We start from the raw sequence: 20,074 nt of genomic DNA, 5'->3' as shown, positions 1-20,074 counted from the left end.
AAGATTTAGTTGAGTCCTGTTGGTTTGTATGGTTTGAAATATGCTAAGCAATGGAGTAGCAAGGGCCAGTGAAGACATAGCAAAATCAGTAATCCCAAACTGATTAATTTCTACTTGTTTACTGCCCTGGAAGATTGCTTGTATCTTTGGACATGGAACAGATTTGGGAATGGCAATTATTCTGTTGAGAAAATATCGGTGTCTACTAACTTCTAAAAATTTCAAATTAAAGCAACTGCTTCCATAAATATTTAAAGCAAATGAAATTTTGGGTGAATCCAGGATCAAACTGTAGCTTTGGGTTAAAGTGTACTGGTGCTGAAAAAACACAGCAGGCCAGGCAGCATCTAAGGAGCAGGAGAATCAACGTTTCAGGCATAAGCCCTTCTTGGCTTATGCCCGAAATGTCGATTCTCCTGCTCCTTGGATGCTGCCTGGCCTGCTGTGTTTTTCCAGCACCATACTTTTCAACTCTGGTCTCCAGCATCTGCAGTCCTTACTTTCTCCTTAAAGTGTACAAGACTTGGGAGTACACAGCCAGTGCTTCTTTTCCATACTGCTGCCAAGACCTAGGGGTGGGTGTGGAAAAACAGAGAATAAAGATATTGTTAGTAATTTGAGATCTCAAAAGGTGAACAGAGTAATCCTAAAACAAAATGTTGCACGGAGAGCGATCTCTTTAACAATCTAAACTTGTCTCCCCCTGCTGTCACAGTGAAATGCTCTCTGTGAAGGTGCATCTTGAAAAGAACCAAAAAAAAAATTCCCATAGAGCATTTACACTGACATTTGAAAATATCTTTCAAAGGGCTTGTTTGAGTTTTGAAACCCAAGAACACCAAAGAATGTCTAGTTTTGGCAATTTGTTCACATTTAAAATTCAGATTTTGCATGTCATAGCTGACATTTAATTTGTAATTCACTTAGCATCATTCACCCTTCTTTGGCCACACATGTTTTTGTGAATCTGTAAAACTGGGAATACTTGTGAAAGTCCTTAGCTTGGATGCTAAAATTACACCCCTTACAAATTAAACAAATCAGTTGAAGCATTGATTCTCAACTTTATTGACATTTCACAACATACACAAATATGCACAAAATAGTAACTGCTAAGATTATATAGGCAAATAAAAAGTTGAGAGAGTCAATTAATTAGTGTGCCAAATCCATGATCTAAAATTAGTAATAAACTCATGTTACATTGTGTTCATGAATTCCTACATTTCACAGGTGATGTGCCAAATTTGAGTTACTGCTTGACAGATAACTATAGGCAATACTTGCATGAGGACCTTGTAGATTATTCATTTGCTTCAGAATCAAAAGAATTTCAGGCTGAGACAATTCATTTTAATTGTAAAAAGCTAGAAATATTGAGACAAAAAAATTCACCTTTTCCATTATAAAATACTGTTACTTCAGAAAAGCAGATTATATCCAAGTACTCGCATTGTATCTTTTTTACGTGAGAAATTTGTGATGGTCGTAGTGGGGTGCGTGGTAGGAAAGAGGAGGAAGTTTGATTGACACTGATATTTTAACATTTTAGGATTTACATGTATATCAGTCATGAGAAAATTCTATCCATTGGTGGAAGCTGCTCCAAATATTTAGTTTTATCATTTTAAGCAATGAAAGGGGGAAAAAAAAACCCAGAAGGATTAGACATTGCATGGAGATTTGGTGAGTAAGTGTCAAATGGTGAAATACAACTAAATTAGGGGCACCCCTTGTGTGTACCTTAAACTGGCTTGAGTCAAGGGTTCTGAAGTCTTCTAATGTGCAATATTTAATGTGTTTAAAACAAAAAAAAACAATTTACCACACTTCCCAGCTACAGGACACAAACATGAAGATCCATATCACAGAAATGTCACCTTAGAGTAGGCTGCTTTAAATGAAAACTGCATTTGTTCCACATAAGGCAAGCAAGCACTAAATAATCTTTTCCTGCAATAGAGCCAAAAATATTTAACCTTAAAATTAACAGCACAACCACATGATCAAATATCATTTGTTTAATGCAGTTTAAGTAACTATACAACCATCCAGACGTATGTCAAGCATAGAAAACTTGGTGGGAAAATGTAACTGTAAACAAGCCAATCGTTTCCTAAATAAAATTCACAGTCAAAATCTTGATTAAGTTATGCTATTCTACTGAAAATAAAAATCAACATGTAAAGCCTGAGCTTTCAAAGATAAAAAAAGTGAAGCAAATTATACATGCACTTGCTTATACACATTATGTGTTTGACAGTGAAGTACAGGACCCACAAGCTTCTGAACTTCCTCCTTCCTTGCCAAACATGCACAAGAATGATAATCCTCCCTTCAAATTGACCCAAGCTTTCACATCTCTCACTTCAGTGTCACTGAAGCATGACCAATATTTTGTATTTATCCAGTGTCATTGCTCTGCCTTGATTAGCTTACAAGAAACATAGTTGAGTGCAGCAGCGTCAAATAATTCTTACTTCTCCTGTAACGGAACAATTAACTTCTGCCCGGGTTTCAGTTTTAATTGCCTTGCAAAGAGCTTGCAAGGGAAAAGCATTGAACTGCGATTAGCAAGACAAATTCAAATGATGATTACCATTTAACTGAATAAACCAGTTCTCTAATAGTAAAGCTACAGAGGTTTGTAACACCACCTATATTCTCTCATTTTCATGAGTTATTTGAACATAGTGGTACTAAAGATAAAATATTTGGCCAGTTTCAGCATTAGTTTAGTGAAAAGAGCACTGAAACTAAGTTACGTTTTATGACAGTGTTTTCTTGAAGGTTAGTACTCTTTATAAATTGATTAGTCACTACAACAACTGGTTGTTTCTCAATTATAACTTACTTTGCACAAAAGGCCATAATATGATTAGCAGATTGATAGTATTTAAATAAATCAACCTTTTACAATTTTTGATTAGTATGTGGACTGAAGTGTCCTATGCTTTGCCAGTATGTCTACCATTGAGAGTTTTTGAGTAAATAAGCTACAAATCAACATTTACAAGTTGCAAGTATGAGGAGCTGAAAATAGGTGGACTATTAATACTGTACCCAAAATATTTAAAAGCATTCAGTGTTAGAAATTCAGATGCCTGGAAACAGCAGTTTGGGAAGTATAATGAGATGATCATAAAATAGTGATTACATTTCAAAACAGGAAGAAAAACAATGACAATACCCTCAAGTTCATAAAGGGTAGTAAAAAAATCCAATATTGTAGTTGAGAACAGAAAAATCAGATTAAATTGAAGGATACTTTTCTTTTAAAACTCTCAACTATTTACTGAGGACTTATGAATTTATTTAGTGTTATACCTATTCTTGTATGCCTATATGAAAAAAAAGGGAAGAAACTGTCAGTAATTTAATAAGAATATAATTTCTGAATCACTTATTATTGTGTGATCAACAGAATAAGTAGACAATAGAGTGTGGTACTACATAGAACAGACAGTATGATCTCATTTTGAATTCTCCTGTTAACTCAGCTCAGTGATTAGATCTATCCTGTGACAGAATTACAAAATCATGCAGAATCCTTACTATTAATCCCCTTCAAACCTATTAAGATATTGGATAAGACAGAATTTAGCTGCAATGGCATAGTTCCATGACCCATCAATACATTTACTCACTGACCATACATAAAATATTCAGAATGGTCACTTGGGTAAGACTAGGGTGCAGAAAGCATCAATGATTAACGCACTTCAACGAAGGAGTTTTTGGTGGAAGGAAGGATAGGTTCAGTCTGATATAATATTGGTCAGGTTTATTAACTTTTTTTTTCCCCGGGAAGAAAAAAAAAACCTGTCAGAATAACCCCAAACGATACGGGCAAAAGAACTCATTATCTACTTGCTTCTATCCCATCTCTTAGTCACTTTACTAGAGCAGCTTTCTCTCACCAGGTTATGTTCATTATCAGTTGTTGATATGAACACAAAACAGCACCATTTCTTTCACAATCTGTGAGGCCAGATAAACTTTTAGACAAAGGACTGCATCTGAACATTACATTTAAAAATCAGTGGACCTTTAAAATATAGTTTTATCTTCCTCAAATTAATTGAGGAAATAGGATTGCTTATTCCTTACTCTACCAGAACTCATTTGGTATTGCCATATCATTCAAGAGGATCTTGAATATGATAATTATTTCAAAAAAAGCAAATGTATTTTTAAAATCCAATGAACTGAAACCCAAATAGGTTTCAGACTATCAACCCAACAAACAACATTTTTTACTCAGTCGGAGCTCTATTAAAACAGAGAGGTATTCAGATTCTATACAAAAAATAGGTATAATCACAGACATTAAAACGCATGAGCAAGTCTCAGCCAAGTAGGCATATATAAGCTATATCACTTCCTTAAAGTCAATGTACAAATACTGGTACATCTGAAATAGCACTGAATGAGAAGCAGGTGAGTGGAAATTTGTCAACAGGTTCTCTCTAGCTGGTCAAATAATATTGTGGCACAACACTGTATTTAGAAGCATGCGGAACTACCATATTCAGTGCATACTAATGAATTTGCAAAAACTTTTGCTAATATTGTTTTAATCCTTTGCAATGTCAAAGCATCCAAAGCACATAAAGAACTTCGAATTAATGATCTTGTACAGAGTATGTACATACATTACTTACATCCAAGGATGCAGGATGCAAAAGGATCGAGCACACTTTTGGACTGGAATTGAATGGCAATATCGTTGCAAGGTAACAGTTTTATGCCAATTTGGCATGCTTACCTTAAATGTATAGTAGGATGTGAAAATGTTACTGTTGCAAAATTAATGATAACGAGAAACAAAGTGGAAGCTGCACAATCCCAGCCCAAATGCACAACTAGATTCTTCCAGGATACCACATACTCGGTAATGAGAATTAACCATTAAATTTTTTAAAAATTAAAACGTCCTAGGCATTACAGCTGAACGAGTCTTGTGCGTTTGAGATTCGGGATGGTTAATATTAAAATAGTTTCACACTTGTAAATTGGTGCAGATGACTAAACTATAAAAATCATATCAATTCTACTTAGCTGTAACTTCTTTCACAAAGCTATTTTGATTCAGTATAACTTGCCAAATGCACCCACAATTCCATTAGCTGTATTGAAAAATAATTTCATTTAGTTGTAAGTTGTGTGACACCTCCTTCAGGTACTTCATTTTTATCTGTAAACAGTGCATGAATTATCAGTTCTTAATGCTTTGCTTAGTTTCTTCCTGCAGCTCAACAGAACCAGTTTATCTATAAAAGGTTTAGATAAAGAAATCTGTACTCTGTCAAAATATGGAGATCTTAAGGTCTCTTAGGGTTCACATCCATGATATGAACGAAGGCAAAATTAGATTGTAAAATTAAACAAGAAACATCTTGTTAAAGAAGTTTCAATAAATGGAAAAATTTAGTTGGCAGAAAATTGTTTGCTGTACTAAAAATCCAAAGATACATATTATTGACAGTACAGGTCAAGAAGCTGTTTATACTGCACAATGTACAGCACTTAATAGATGCTATGCTAGACTGAGCAGATGACTTGTGTAAGATTTTCTGGTAAAACCATTTCAATGATTTATGAACTGAAACCATCAGAACAAAAAATTCACAAGGGAGAAAAGGCCACAAAGTGCTCAAAGAAGTTTTGTCATACTTGTAACATAAACTGGAGCATTATAAATGTTTTTCGCCAAAATGGTCCATCTGTAACAGTTTGTTTTGTCGGTAACTGTGGACTGATTATTTTATAATGCATTCATTTTTACAGTAAATTTTGGTTTTTCAAGCAATGCAGCCTACATTTATGCCACAAAAAGTTGGTACAACATTTTAAAGGGAACACTAAACAAAATCAATTTTACATTATCTTGCTTTACATTCATTATCAGATTTTTGAAGCCTAGTAAACCATGTCTAAGTCCAGTATTGAAATAACTGCTTCATGGCAGTGTAATATGGCAATCTGTTTCCATCAGTGAAATTACAAGACCACAATCTTTCTGCTGAGAAGGGTTTGCATGCTAGGAATCTGATTGGAAGTGACGCATTTTAAATTTCATTCAAGAATTATAACATAAACCCTCGCACCATGATCTCAACTTTGAACCAAAAATTTGTTTTCATTTTTCTCATCATCAAAATGGTTGCTGTAAACATTATGAGTTAGGATCTCAACTGGTTCGAATAAAATAGCAAACATGTGCATGGTAACAAGGCTAGATTCCACTTCCCCACACCATCATTGTGTAAGGTAAGTTTTGGGGGAAAAAAAAAAGAGTTGTAAAGAATTGTTTTCGTACACTTAAAATGCTATTCAGTAAAACCATTAAACTTTAAAGTTTTATGGAAAAAATAACACTGATGGAATAAGGAAATATGGTATCCTAAGATAATGTGAAATTTAGATCGTTCAACTGTTCCCTGCCAAGTGAAGTAATTCTGTCTTTCCAAGTCATTGCCATGGTGATGAATGCCAGCCTCTGAATGGGAGCAGATTTTCTTCAGCAACCAGATATTGAGATTTCACAACAAATTTAATCTTCATAACGGACTTGTACTTCTCAGTGTTAAAAATCTACTTGGGGCTTTCTGGTCCAGTCAAATCCTTTGGTCTTCCATGTTCTTACATTGAAAGAGCATTTCCATTATCCTTCAAGCAGGTAAACTACAAGCTCATAGGTGGCCATCATTATAGCAGTGTTTGGAATCTGTCTGACCAGATGAGTGATAAGACCTCGATAGAGGGATCTGTAACCTTCTTCAGTTATTACTAATGAGAATGTTTGAAAAAATGATCTGTATTTTGTTCCTTCTTCTCGTAGCCTAGTTCTTATGACCTCTGTGTAAAAAGAAGAAATTTAAAGTAATCAATTCATGGTTAAAAACACAAGAATCCTAATTGTGCCATTATTCAGTCTCATTTCATCTGGGATGTTTGCAGCTTATAAGTGATTTAATTTCAGTCTGCTAGAAATTCACTCAATTCATTTCATTTACTATGACCATATGTCCCCACTCTCCCGCAACACATTTCTAATCCCTGTTTGGCTACACATCTGTAGATGCAATTTACAGAATATTGCATTAGTTCTGAATAATGGTCCAAGCAATGTTGAAAAGCATAAGATAGACAGAAGACAGACAGAAAGGAAGACCGAAAAAAAGAAAGAAAGGTGGGTGATATGATTCACGACAAAACTAAAGCCAATGACTTTAATTTTATATCCAGGTTACTGACTCTTAATATTATTTCTTACTTTCTCAACAAGTAGCATCTGAGGGGATCTCCCAGTGATCCACAGTTTAGAGCTGATGTGGTTTATCATAGTTAATATTTAGTACTTCATTTAATACTACACAACTTACAGTATGGTATAACTTGCGGACCTGTAATTATTTTCTCCATACATTCAACTGGAAAAACTGGTTTTCCAGTAAGAACAAAGTTGTGGCTTCATACCCAGGCAGAAACTGTTTCTACAAATCTAAGACATGCCCAAAAATTAGACAAAAGGAGGAAGGAGGGGTTAGTAAGATAGTGGGAAGGATAAAGCAGCAGTGAGGAATCACTGATCAACTTGTTGATTGAAAACCTACTCTAGGTTTACCCTATATTAAATAAAACAAAAAAAAAAGATACACAAAAAACATACTAACCGTGAGGATATGCTATACTGGTGGCACATGATTTAGATGTCGCAGCAGCCAGCATTAGAGCAATAAAGTCCGAAGCATATTTTACAGAATCTTCTTCAGGATCCATGTTTGAAGAAGCCTTTGATTGCAACAGTTTTTGCTTTATACTTTCATAAATTACAAAATGAATCACAGTCTCAGAGATGCCAGCATAGGAAGCAGACATTCCTCTGTAGAAGCCTCTGATACCATCAGACTGATATACTCTTCGCACACATTCAAAAGCATTCATTCGCCTTTCACCTCTGTTCCTATAAATAGACAAAATAACAAGTCAATTTAAACATCTTTTTCCTCAATATCCTCTGAACTGTCCAATAGAAATAGAATTATAGTTCTTGGCAAAGTGATCAATTCTTTCCAAATGTCATAATAGTTACCAACTGTTTAACAGTGAAAGCATACAGCTTAAGCTGCTTTTCAATTAAGATAAATGCTTCAAGAGGATTGCCCCCGTATTAAAGAAAAAAAAACACTTTTGCTTAAAGAGGGAACAAAGGGTAGCAAACCTGGGATAGTGTCAGGGCAGGAGGAAGTTAAGAACAATCAAGGGTTGGTGCGGTGGAGGGGCAGGATGGCAAAATACTCAAAAACAAGACAGTGGAAAAAAGGGCCAAAAGAACAATAATACTCTAAGTAATATGTTGAGAGTCTGTACCAAAATATGCAAATTCAAAATTATTACAAAAATAAAAGAACAAGTTCCAGTACTATATAAATTGGATAGATAAGGTTATAGGAATAAAAACTGGCTATTTCGCTCCTCAAACCTGTTTCACCATGTAACAAAAATCATTGCTGACCTGTGACACTGACATATTCCACTCTTTTCCCCCCATCTCAAAAAAAACTAGCTTTTGTTACCAAAGGCACATCAATCTCACTTAAAAATATAGCAATTCATCGAGAATGAATTGTAATTTATGGATGAGCCTTCTACCAATTTTTGCATGCCAAAGTGCTTTCTAATTTCACTTCAGACATTTGTTTAACTCTGAAAAAAGGAAAAAATGTTAATTTGAATGAAAATGTATGTCGTGGAACAAGGAAGATTACAGAACAGGATCAGGCTCTTTGACCCTCCAAGCCTGTGCTGATCCAGATCCTCTATCTAAACCTGTCATCTATTTTCCAAGGATCTGTATCCCTCTATTCCCTGCCCATTCATTTATCTATCTCGATACATCTTAAGTGACACTATCGTCCCTGCCTCTACCATCTCCACTGGTAACACGTTCCAGGCACCCACCACCGTCTGCATAAAGAACTTTCCACACATATCTCCCCTCTCATCTTGAACTCACGACCCAGAGTAATCAAGACCCCACTCTTGGGGAAAAAAGCTTCTTGCTATCCCCCCTGTCCATACCCATCATGATTTTGTCGGCCTCAATCAGGCCCTCCCTCAACCTGGGCGGCACGGTGGCACAGTGGTTAGCACTGCTGCCTCACAGTGCCAGTGACCCGGGTTCAATTCCCGCCTCAGGCGACAGACTGTGTGGAGTTTGCACGTTCTCCCCGTGTCTGCGTGGGTTTCCTCCGGGTGCTCCGGTTTCCTCCCACAGTCCAAAGATGTGCAGGTCAGGTGAATTGGCCATGCTAAAATTGTCCGTAGTGTTAGGTAAGGGGTAGATGTAGGGGTATGGGTGGGTTGCGCTTCGGCGGGGCGGTGTGGACTTGTTGGGCCGAAGGGCCTGTTTCCACACTGTAAATAATCTAATCTAATCTAATCAACCTGTATTTTGAATGAAAATAATCCTAATCCATGTGACCTCCATACCAGACAACATCCTGGTAAAACTCCACTGCAACCTCTCCAAACCAACCACATCCTTTTGGTAATGTGGCAACCAGAACTGTACACTGTATTCCAAATGTGGCCAAACCAAAGCCCTATACAACTGTAACATGACCTGCCAATTCTTTTATTCAATACCCAGTCAGAGAAGGAAAGCATGCTGTATGCCTTCCTGACCACATTATCGACCTGCGTTACTACCTTCAGGGTACAATGGACCTGAACACCCAGATCTCTCTGAACATCAATTTTCCACAGGACTTTGATTTACTGGATAGTTTGCTCTTTATTTGGATCGTCCAAAATGCATCACCTTGCATTTGTCCAGATTGAACTCCATCTGCCATTTATCCACCCAACTCTCCAACGTATCCACATTCTGCTGCATTCTGACAGTCCCCTTCACTATCAGCTACTCCGCCAACCTTAGTGTCATCTACAAACTTGCTAATCAGACCACCTAAACCTTCCTCCAGATCATTTATGTTTATCACAAACAACAGCAGTCCTAGCACGGATCCCTGTGGAACACCACTGGTCAGTGTTCTCCATTTTGAGAAATTCCCTTCCACTACTACTGTCTCCTGTTGCCCAGGCAGTTCTCTATTCATCTCGTGAGTACACCCTGGACACCACTTGACTTCACTTTCTCCCTCAGCCTACCATGGGGAACCTTATCAAATACTGAAGTCCATCTACATGACATCTGCAGCCCTTCTCCCAATCAACTTTTTTCAATTCCTCAAAAGAATTCTACTAAGTTAGTAGGTCATGACCTTCCCTGTACAAAACCATGATGCCTATGACTGATAAGCCCATTTTCTTCCAAGTATAAATAGACCCTATCCCTTGAGCTTCTCCAGCAACTTCCACACTATGGATGTCAGGCTCACAGGTCTATAATTACCTGGATTATCCTTGTTACCCTTCTTAAACAAGGGGACAACATTAACAATTTCCAGTCCTCCAGGATCTCACCTGTGTTCAAGGATGCTTCAAACATATTTAAGGCCCTAGCTATTTCCTCTCTCCCTTCCCTCAGTAACCTGGAATAGACTCCATCTGGACCTAGGGACATGCCCACCTTAATGACTTTCAGAATACCCAACACATCCTCCTTATTATGCCGACTTGACCTAGAGTAATCAGACATCTATCCCTATCCTCAACATCCATCATGTTCCTCTCTTCAGTGAATACTGACAAAGTACTCGTTAAGAATCTCACCCATTTTCTGACTCCACGCATAACTTCCCTCCTTTGCCCTTGAGTGAGCCAACCCTTTCTCTAGTTCCCCCTTGCTCCTTACAGACGAATAAAAGGCTTTGGGATTTTCCTTATCCATGTTTGCTAAAGATATTTCATGACCCCTATTAGCCCTCTTAATTTCTCGTTTCAGACTGGTTGTACTTTCCAGATATTCTTCCAAAGCTTCAGATGCAGTCACCTCGACCTAATGTATGCTTCCTTTTTCCTCTTAGCTAGTCTCAATTTCACATGGCATCCACAGTTCCCTAATCTTATCATTTCTATCCCTCGTTTCACAGGTACATGTCTGTCCTGCATTCTAATCAAACTCTTTTTCAAAGCATCCCACATATCAAATGTGGATTTACCCTCTAACAGCTGCTCCCAATCCACATTCCCCAGCTCCTGTTGAATTTTGCTACAGTTGGCCTTTCCCAGTCTCTCACTCTTCCTTTGTCCAATAAAGATAAAAAGAACATTGTTAACTAAAGTAAAGTCTTATTTACCGTGCTTCCAGTTGCAAGCGTGTTTTTATTAACCAGATTGGATTGGTGGCTGTAATAGCTGTAAAGCCTAGGAAGAAATAACAAACACTAACACCAGGACTATGAACACTGAACTCAACAACGTTATAAAAATCTGCTCAAATAACATTTAAACATTGTATGTAGAATACATGTTGTCAATTTAGGAAACTGGTGCTGTTTTCTTTTCAAAAAGAAAATTCTCTTCCCGCCCCGCCCCGCCCCCCGGGGGGTGGGGGTGGGGGTGGGGGGGGGGGGGGGGGGGGGGGGGGGGGGGGGGTGGAGGTTGGACAGGCACAGTGTAGTGGTGGTCTAATGGATACCCATGATGGGAATTGGAGAGAAAAAAAAGTAAGGATTCCAGATGCTGTGTGGCGCTGGAAAAGCACAGGCCAGGAGGCCCCCAAGGAGCAGGAGAGTCAGCGTTTCAAGCATAAGCTCTTCATCAGGAAGATGGGAGGGGCCAAGGCAGTTGAGAGATAAATGGAAGGGGGAATAGAGTTGGTGGAAGGTAGTCAGGAATGTGACAGGCAAATGAAGGCGAGTGGTGATGGTGATCGGTGGGAAGGAAGATGGACAGATAGGACAGTGCCAAGTTGGACGGTTGGATCTGGGCTAAGTGAGGGCAGGGGAGATGTAGAAACTGGAAAAATTGTGTGCGAGATTGGAGGATTCCAAGACAGGAGATGAAGTGTTCTTCCTCTGGTTGTTGGGTGGCTAGGATTTGGCAGTAGAGGCAACCCAGGACTTACATGTCCTTGGCAGATTGGGAGGGGGAGTTGAAGTGGTCGGGCACAGGGCGGTGGGGTTGTTTGCTGTATGCATCCCAGGCATGTTTGAAACGTTCTGCGTGTTGGCTTCCTGACTCCCCAAATGTAGAGACCACATTGAGAGCAACAGATACAGATGAGGGGTTTGGATGTGCAGGAAACTGTTGATGTGGAAGGATCCTTTGGGGCCTTGGATGAAAAGGCGGGGGGAACGGAGAAGGAGAAGAGGACATGTGAGCTCAGTTTTTACACTACTTGCGGTATCAAGAGAAGGTGCTGGGAGTAGAGGGTGGGTGGTGGGGGGCATGGACTTAACAAGGGAGTCGTGAAGGGAATGGTCCCTGCAGAATGCTTGATAGGGCTGGGGAGGGAAATATATCTTAGGTGGTGGCATCTGACTCTAGGTGGCAGAAATGGTGGAGGATGATGCGTTATAACTGGAGGTTGGTAGGGTGGAAGGGGAGGACCAGGGGTTCTATCCTTGTTGCAGTTGGAGGGGTGGGGTTTAAGGGTGGAGGTGCAGGAAGTGGAGATGATGTGCTGGAGGCCACTGCTGACCACATGGGAGGGGAAATTGCAGTCCTTGAAGTCGGAGACCACCTGGGATGTTCTTGAGTAGAATTGCTCCTCCTGGGGACAGAAGCAGAGCAATTGGGAATAAGGGATAGCATTGTTACAGAAGAGGGTAGTGGGACAAAGTGTAGTTCAGGTAGCTGTGGGTGCAGGTGGGTTTGAAGTAGATGTCCATGCTGAGTCAGTCACCGGAAATGGAGATGCAGAGGTCCAGGAAGGGGAGGGAGGTGTCCGAGATGGTCCAGGCGAACTTGAGATCGGGGTGGAAGATGTTTGTGAAGTTGATGAACTGTTCAACCTCCTCATAGGAGCACGAGGTGGCACTGATACAGTCAGTCAGTCATCGACGAAGCAGAGGAAAAGGTGGGGGAATGGTGCCAGTGTAGCTACGGATGATGAACTGTTCCAGACTCGACAAAGAGGCAGGCAGAGCTGGGGCCCATGAAAAACTACCCCTCTAGCCTGAAGGAAGTGGGAGGATTCAAAGGAGAAATTGTTGAGGGTGAGGACCAGTCCAGCCAATTGAATGAGCGTGACAGGGGAAGGGTACTGGTTGGGTCAAATGGGAGAGGAAGAAACAAAAGGGCTTGGAGGCCTTTGTCATGGCCGATGGAAGTGTATAGGAACTGGATGTCCATAGTAAAGATGAAGCATTGGGAACCGGGGAACTGAAAGTCAGAGGTGATAGAGGGCATGCGTAGAATCCCAAACATATGTGGGGAGATCCCAGACCAAAGGGGACAGGTCAGGATGAAGGTATGAGGAGAGGAGTTCAGTGGGGCAGCAGCAGGTGGAGATGATGGATTGATGGGGACAGTCAGGTTTGTGACTTTTGGGAAAGAGGAAGAACCGGACAGTGCGGGGTCCCTGGACTGAGGTTGGATGCTGTGGAAGGGAGGTTCTTTTGTGTGATACGGTTGTGGATGGTCTGGGAAATAATAGTCTGATGATGGGAGGTGAGAGAGTAGGGAAGCAGGAGGTGGTGTCTTTGAGTTGGCACCTGGCTTCAGCAGCATACAGGGCAGTCTGCCAAACTACTACCCCCCCAGCTCTACCTACTCCCATTTAGGTCTCAGCCCCCCGGGGCCCTGACCACATTCCTGATGAAGAGCTTATGCTCAAAACAAACTCTCCTGCTCCTCTGATGCTGCCTGACCTGTTATGCTTTTCCAGCGCCACAATTTTGACTGTGATAGGAATAACAGGGGGACTGAAAAGAGCCTTTTTAGAAGAATTTTCCCAAATATAGAAAAAAAGCTTTAGAGTTAAGCTTAACTAGAAAGAGACATTTTATCAATTGCTGACGCCACTGAAGTCCATCATTTACTTTGTACGTTAAATAACTGAATATGGCTGGATGTAACAGAAATAAAAGTCAGAAAAAAACTAGCTCAATGTAAATTCTATTTTCAAGAACTTGGAAAACTGCATTTCATTTCATAAATTTTACTTTTAAAGTTTGAGAGCTCTAACAACTCACCAGGCAAAAACACTCTGCAAAAGATACTGAATTAAGAACTGAGCACTGTATCCAAGTTTATGCATACTTGCTCATCGCTGTTCGAAGGGCAGACAACTGTTTTTACCAACTTAGGTCAATGACTGCAGATGCTGGAAACCAGATTCTGGATTAGTGGTGCTGGAAGAGCACAGCAGTTCAGGCAGCATCCAAGTAGCTTTGAAATCGACGTTTCGGGCAGAAGCCTGATGAAGGGCTTTTGCCCGAAACGTCGATTTCGAAGCTACTTGGATGCTGCCTGAACTGCTGTGCTCTTCCAGCACCACTAATCCAGAAACTGACCTAAGTTACCTAAACAATGAACTGAGTTAGCTTACATTCCACCATTTTACAAATCAGAAAGCTGGATGGCGTTAGTGAAGATAAGAAATTTGAAAATGATAGCAGAGGGTTGTTGACAAGTGTAGAACCAGGTCAAATTAACATCCCTAGATAGGGAGGAAAAATTAGAAGACACATGAACCATTTGGTGGCACCAGACACAACTATTAGTCACTCATGGGAAAATTAAGAATAAAAAGCAACTCAAATGAGGATGAAGTACACAGGAAGTGATAGATTTGTGCTAATTAAATTCACAAACAATTCTTAACTTCAAAGGAAAATGATGTATAAATGTGTATAAGCTAATCATACATTACAATGGAGAAATCAGCTCAAAATCTCAAGACATCTACAGTTAAACTACATTAGAGAAAAAAAAGTGTTTCTTTGCATTAACATACAAAAGTTCCAATTGTAAACTGGAATTTTGCAAGAAAGACAACCCAACTAACTAATTCCTCCTAAATTTAATCATACAGCAAATTATTGTCAGCCTGTTAATTCCACTTTTAAATTCCTGATATTTTTAAGGCAACAAGTAGCAGTAGTTTTAATTTTACATCCCAATGACCATACTAGACCCCTGCCACCAACATGGCTTAGAACGAACATTTTTTCAGTTGGGTAAGAACCTTGTCACTCTGTTACTATCTATAGTGTGGTGCATTTTAAATGAGATTATAGTCATAGCCAGGAGTTTGGCATGGAGGTTAAACAGAGAGAGAGATAAACTGGTGATGTAGGTGTTATGGATGAAGGTCAGCATTTGTTACCCATTCTTAGCTGCTCATTATGTAGCATTAGTATGCATTCTTTTCGAATCATTACAAAATGAGAGACAGAGCAAGTGGGTGTGTTTGAGAACATGGTTAAGAACCTTGGAGAGTTACTGATTTCAGAGTGAAAAGCTAGTTAAGAAATTTACTCCTATTGGTGTTGGACCATGGTTACATGCAAGGTAAAGTGATGGGTTTCCTCACCAAAAATAGCATTAGTCTAATTGGGTTTATGAAATTCCGAGAATTATTTCTTCTGAATTCCCCAAGACAAGCAGACATTGAGATATGACCTCCAGCATTTATCTCCAAATCGGAAGGTTAACATATTGAATGTTTTATTGCACGTCAGTAAAATAAACACAGCGAGTGCTTACATACAGACTAGACATGAAATTTAAAAAATGCATTGTGCTTTTTTTTTCAAAATTGTATCTCTAATCTGGAATAACTGTTAAATAGTACTGATACACATTACATAATAGGCTCCAATCAGTGCTCAGTTCAATACTGAGTTAAAGCTAGCCGTTATTTCTGCTTACACTGACGATAGGAAGTGACCTGGTGTGTAGCATGGGATGACAGGATTTCACACTTTGCTTGGGAGAAAGGTACAGTATATGCCTAAAAATAGACACAGGCTTTCTGTATCACAACAACAAGGTGACCTTATCAGATGAACTTGCAATACTGTACCTTTTGGTAGAACTCAAATAATTAATTGCAAGTCTCACTCAAGTTGAGATATTTTCCCCCCTCTTGAACGACTGCGAATTAAAAACAGGGCCAAGAAAGGCGATAGTGAAAAAGTTTATCCTTAAACATTGGTGTACTGAAGTTTTGCTATTTGCAGAATGGCTTAGACCACAAAATACTATTAATGGAACACTTACAAAATTTACTGTCAGTAAAATACTGTTATACAGAATGATGGAACATCACTTATTAACAAATAAAAATGGTAACCTTGTTTTAAGTGTCGCAAATATGCACAGAAATCAATAAAGTGTACATCAGGAGTCTTAAGTCTTACATTTTTAATTTCTAGAAGAGTTTACCAAGCAGCCGTTTGAAAAACTAGGATTATCTGCAAAAACCTATAAACTTGGAATATCTTTCTTGCTTGTGCAAGACATTGCCAAGCAAATTAAGACTTTCCAAACCAAAAAAAGTGATCAATACTGCCATATGAATAAACCTCTACAAAACAGATTGTTTTACTGTAAAATAGATTTGCAAAAATACAACCAATTTATTTGGATATGGTCATATGAACATAACAATTTGGTTAACTATTCAAACAATTTAATTTCTTTACTTAAAAAAAAAACTCGGCATTTGTTCTCTCAATCTCCTAATATTGTAATGATCAAAATTGTTTTTCTTCAAAAAAAAGTATTTTGCGGGTGAATCTGTCCATTCCCAGCAAAAATGAAATGCATTCACTAAAACAAAGTAACCATTAGAAGGAGAACAAATACCACAATGCTCAGATTAAAAGCTGCATTAGATAATTCTCTCGAACACAAATGACTACATTCTGACTATTGTAAATATGATGGGATAAAATCAATGAGGATGAAATGTCGTCTTGCATGGTTTGTGTTGAGTAACCTTGACTCAGCTGTTGATCAGTAACAATTACTATTTATTAACTTTCATGCAATCACTTGAAGAAATGCTTTAAGTTTGCCAATTTTAATGAATTAATTGGTTCAAAGACAAATAATATAACTCAAAGATTTAATTAACTGCAGCATGTTCAAAAGATTCAAACTACTCACTGCAATGTCAGTTCCAGCTTCTAATCTTTCACATGGTCAAAAGAATGGATTACTAACAATTGGTCCACTTTAGGCAACTCAATTACACCTTACATAATTTTGTACTAGGAAATGCTATTCAGAGATAGTAAAAAAATCTAAAATGAGAATTGTATGCTGACTGTAAGAAACACTTTTCATTCATATCTTAAGTCAGCTGTGGTTCATCTTGAGCATTAGCAGCAAAATTAGTTATTCAGTGAGCTTCAGCATGCTACTCAAAGAATACACCGATATTTCTGACATGTGCATTCCAAGTTCAAATGGATACAATTTATGAAAAAAAGTTTGATCCTGTTAGACTGACCACATGTAATTAGATCTCATGATTCTCTCTTTTTGGAAAGGTCTATGCTACAGTTTTTCATTGACTTTTTAAGACTAGAGAAGTGAAATGCATTAAATGATCAAAAACTTCAGGACAGTACATTTTCAGTCCACAAGTCAAGCATTTTCATGCATGTCCTGAGATCATAAATCAAGGCACATTCTCACTTTAGAAGCTAAAGTACGTATGCAGACATGGTCACGAAGTTATCGGAAGGTTGTGATTGTCAAGAAGAGCATGCAGAGGAGATTCATCAGGAGGTTACGCGGTTTGGAATATTTCAACTATGAAGGAAGACTTTATTTCTTGGAACACAGAAGTGGGGGTGGGTGGGGAGAGAGAAGAACAGAACATGACACCTGATTAAAGTCTACAAGGAGTATGAAGAGGCATAGATAGGGTTGATGATAATAAACTCTGCCTACAAGTAGAGGGGTAAATTATCAAAAAAAATAAAAAGAGACAGATTTATAGGTAAGGAATACAAGGTAGGAATACAAGGTTAGAGGATTTGAGTAGAAATTTTTACACTCAGAGGGTGGTGGGTATCTGGAACTTCCCGCCCGAAAAGGCTGATGGAAACAGGAAATATTACAACATTCAGATGAAAAGACTTTGCTTACAAGGCTATGGACTAAGTACTGAGCTGAATGGCCTCTTTCCATGTTGTTATACCATTATAGTGGTCCAAGTAAATAAGTTTTACTTACAGTTGTGTAGGGCACTGAGGAGACAACATTTGGAAATTGAGAGTTTTGTTCTCTTGTGAAAAGAAGGATGTAAATGCATTAAAAACAGTTGCAAAGTTTCACACAACTGATATCTGGGATGGTAAGTATTTTCACAAGATCCTTAGAAAAAGGTACCACACAGAATGAAACTTTTCAGCCTATTGCGTTTGCACAAGCCAAAAGAAAAAAAAAAGTGTGCAAACTAGCCATCTTCTCTAATCCCATCTTCCAGCAGCTGGTCTCTAACATTGAATTGCTGTAACCTTCACTCATTTTGAGGGCTCCTAAATCTGCAGCTGCAGGGTTTCTATTTCCATCACTAAACCAAGCAAATTCCAGATATTCATCAACCTCTAGGTGTCCCATCTAATCTTTCTACCAATCACTTGAAATTTGCAGTCCCAGGATATGGACTTCTCCACTAAGGAAACAGGTCTTTCCAGCTATTCAATCTCAGGTCCTCATATTTTTGCACATCTCCGTTAAGTCACTCCTCAGCATCCTCTGTTCCAAGCAAAGCAAAGCAATTAAAACCTACCAAATCTTTCCTCATCAATGTAAATGTCAAATCTTGGCGAGATTCTGGTCAATCTTCTCTAGCTCCCTGTGAAGCAGTGATCAGAGCTACACAAAATTCCAGCTTTGGTGTAACAACATTTATATAGGTCCAACCTTACATCTCCACTTTGGTGTTCTATACCTTATCCAATGAATGAAAGCATTCCATAAGCTTTCTTTACCACCTTATTTATCAGTTTTGTCATCTTCAAGGAGCAGTACTTCAAGATCTTCTCAATCACTCCCAATAACCATCCATTTACAGCCTGTTCCCGAGCATTATTTGCCTTGTCCAAATTGCCACCTTGCTTCTCCAGATGGAATTCCATTTGTCACTCTTTTGCCCAGCCACTGATATCACTTCAACTTCCTGGTTGCCTTTTGTCATCTGCAGATTTCCAAATCACGTCTCCACGTTTAAGTGAGACTCAGTAACATAGACAATAAGCAAAGAATGCATCCTATGGAAAGGCATTGCAAACAGCTTTCCATTCTTATAAAGGAATGTTTGGACAGGCTGGGCCTGTGTCCATTGGAGTTTAAGAGGTGTTCGTATTAAGACTTACAAGACCTTGAAAGGACCTGACAAGGTGGATGCTGTAACAAGCAGGCCACACTCACCAAAACAAGAGTCAGTCTTTGACTGTTAAGTCACAATAACATTTGCATGATAGAGATGACAGGCAAAGACCATTTCTAGCAAGAAAGCTTAACAAAACATCTTGTGACATTCAACAGCATTACAACTATCAGATCCCAGGGTTCATGACTAACCAGAAACTTAACAGTAACAGTCACATATATTGTAGCTATGAGAACAAAGGGCAAAGGCTGCTGTGATTGTCTTAACTCCGAAGCCTTTAACTTGTGCTCTGTAAATAGCGAAGGGTGCAATGGAATACTTCACTTTTACTTGGATAAGTGCAACTCCTGCAATACCAAAGACAAGCAATTGACTCACCAACTTAACTATTGAGTCGTTTCATAGTTTGGCTACAGTGCACACCATCGAGAAGGTGCACAGCAGTACTTTATGATATCATTGACAGCACCTCCCAAACTCATAACCTCCATCATTTGAAGATGAAGGGAAGCAGTCAGATAGAAAACTCCAAAGATGCCTTTGAACTTACACACCATACTAACTTGGAAGTACATTTATCATTCTATCATTATTGCTGGTGCAAGATCCTATAACTCCCCACCTCTACATGGATTGCAGTGGTTTAAGACAGTAGCTCATGCTACTTTTCATGTCAAAAAAAAAGGTCAGTCTTGCCAGACACCTACTTCCCATAAAAAAGCTTAAAACAAAAAATAATTTGGTAGTGAGCCAAATAAACTCAAGAAGTTACCGATTTAATCAGAGTTGGATTTCCTTAAT

At 38.8% G+C, this 20,074-nt stretch overlaps 1 protein-coding gene across 1 annotated transcript in view; it reads right to left on the bottom strand.

The window, feature by feature from the left end:
* Window positions 1-1,044: 1,044 nt before the first annotated feature.
* Window positions 1,045-20,074, bottom strand: part of LOC140479023 (solute carrier family 25 member 36-A) — a 63,528-nt gene continuing 44,498 nt past the window's right edge. Inside the window, exons 5-7 of the mRNA XM_072572798.1 lie at window positions 11,271-11,337; window positions 7,680-7,969; window positions 1,045-6,861 (exon numbers count right to left, since the gene is read on the bottom strand). Of these exons, the coding sequence (XP_072428899.1) occupies window positions 6,668-6,861; window positions 7,680-7,969; window positions 11,271-11,337 (551 nt within the window). The 3' untranslated portion in view covers window positions 1,045-6,667. The remainder of the gene's footprint in view (window positions 6,862-7,679; window positions 7,970-11,270; window positions 11,338-20,074) is intronic.

Source organism: Chiloscyllium punctatum, chromosome 6 (assembly GCF_047496795.1).
Source record: "Chiloscyllium punctatum isolate Juve2018m chromosome 6, sChiPun1.3, whole genome shotgun sequence".
Taxonomy (NCBI): Eukaryota; Metazoa; Chordata; class Chondrichthyes; order Orectolobiformes; family Hemiscylliidae; genus Chiloscyllium; species Chiloscyllium punctatum.
The sequence above is the reverse complement of the archived record's forward strand: the minus strand, read 5'-3'. Positions and strand labels throughout refer to the sequence as shown.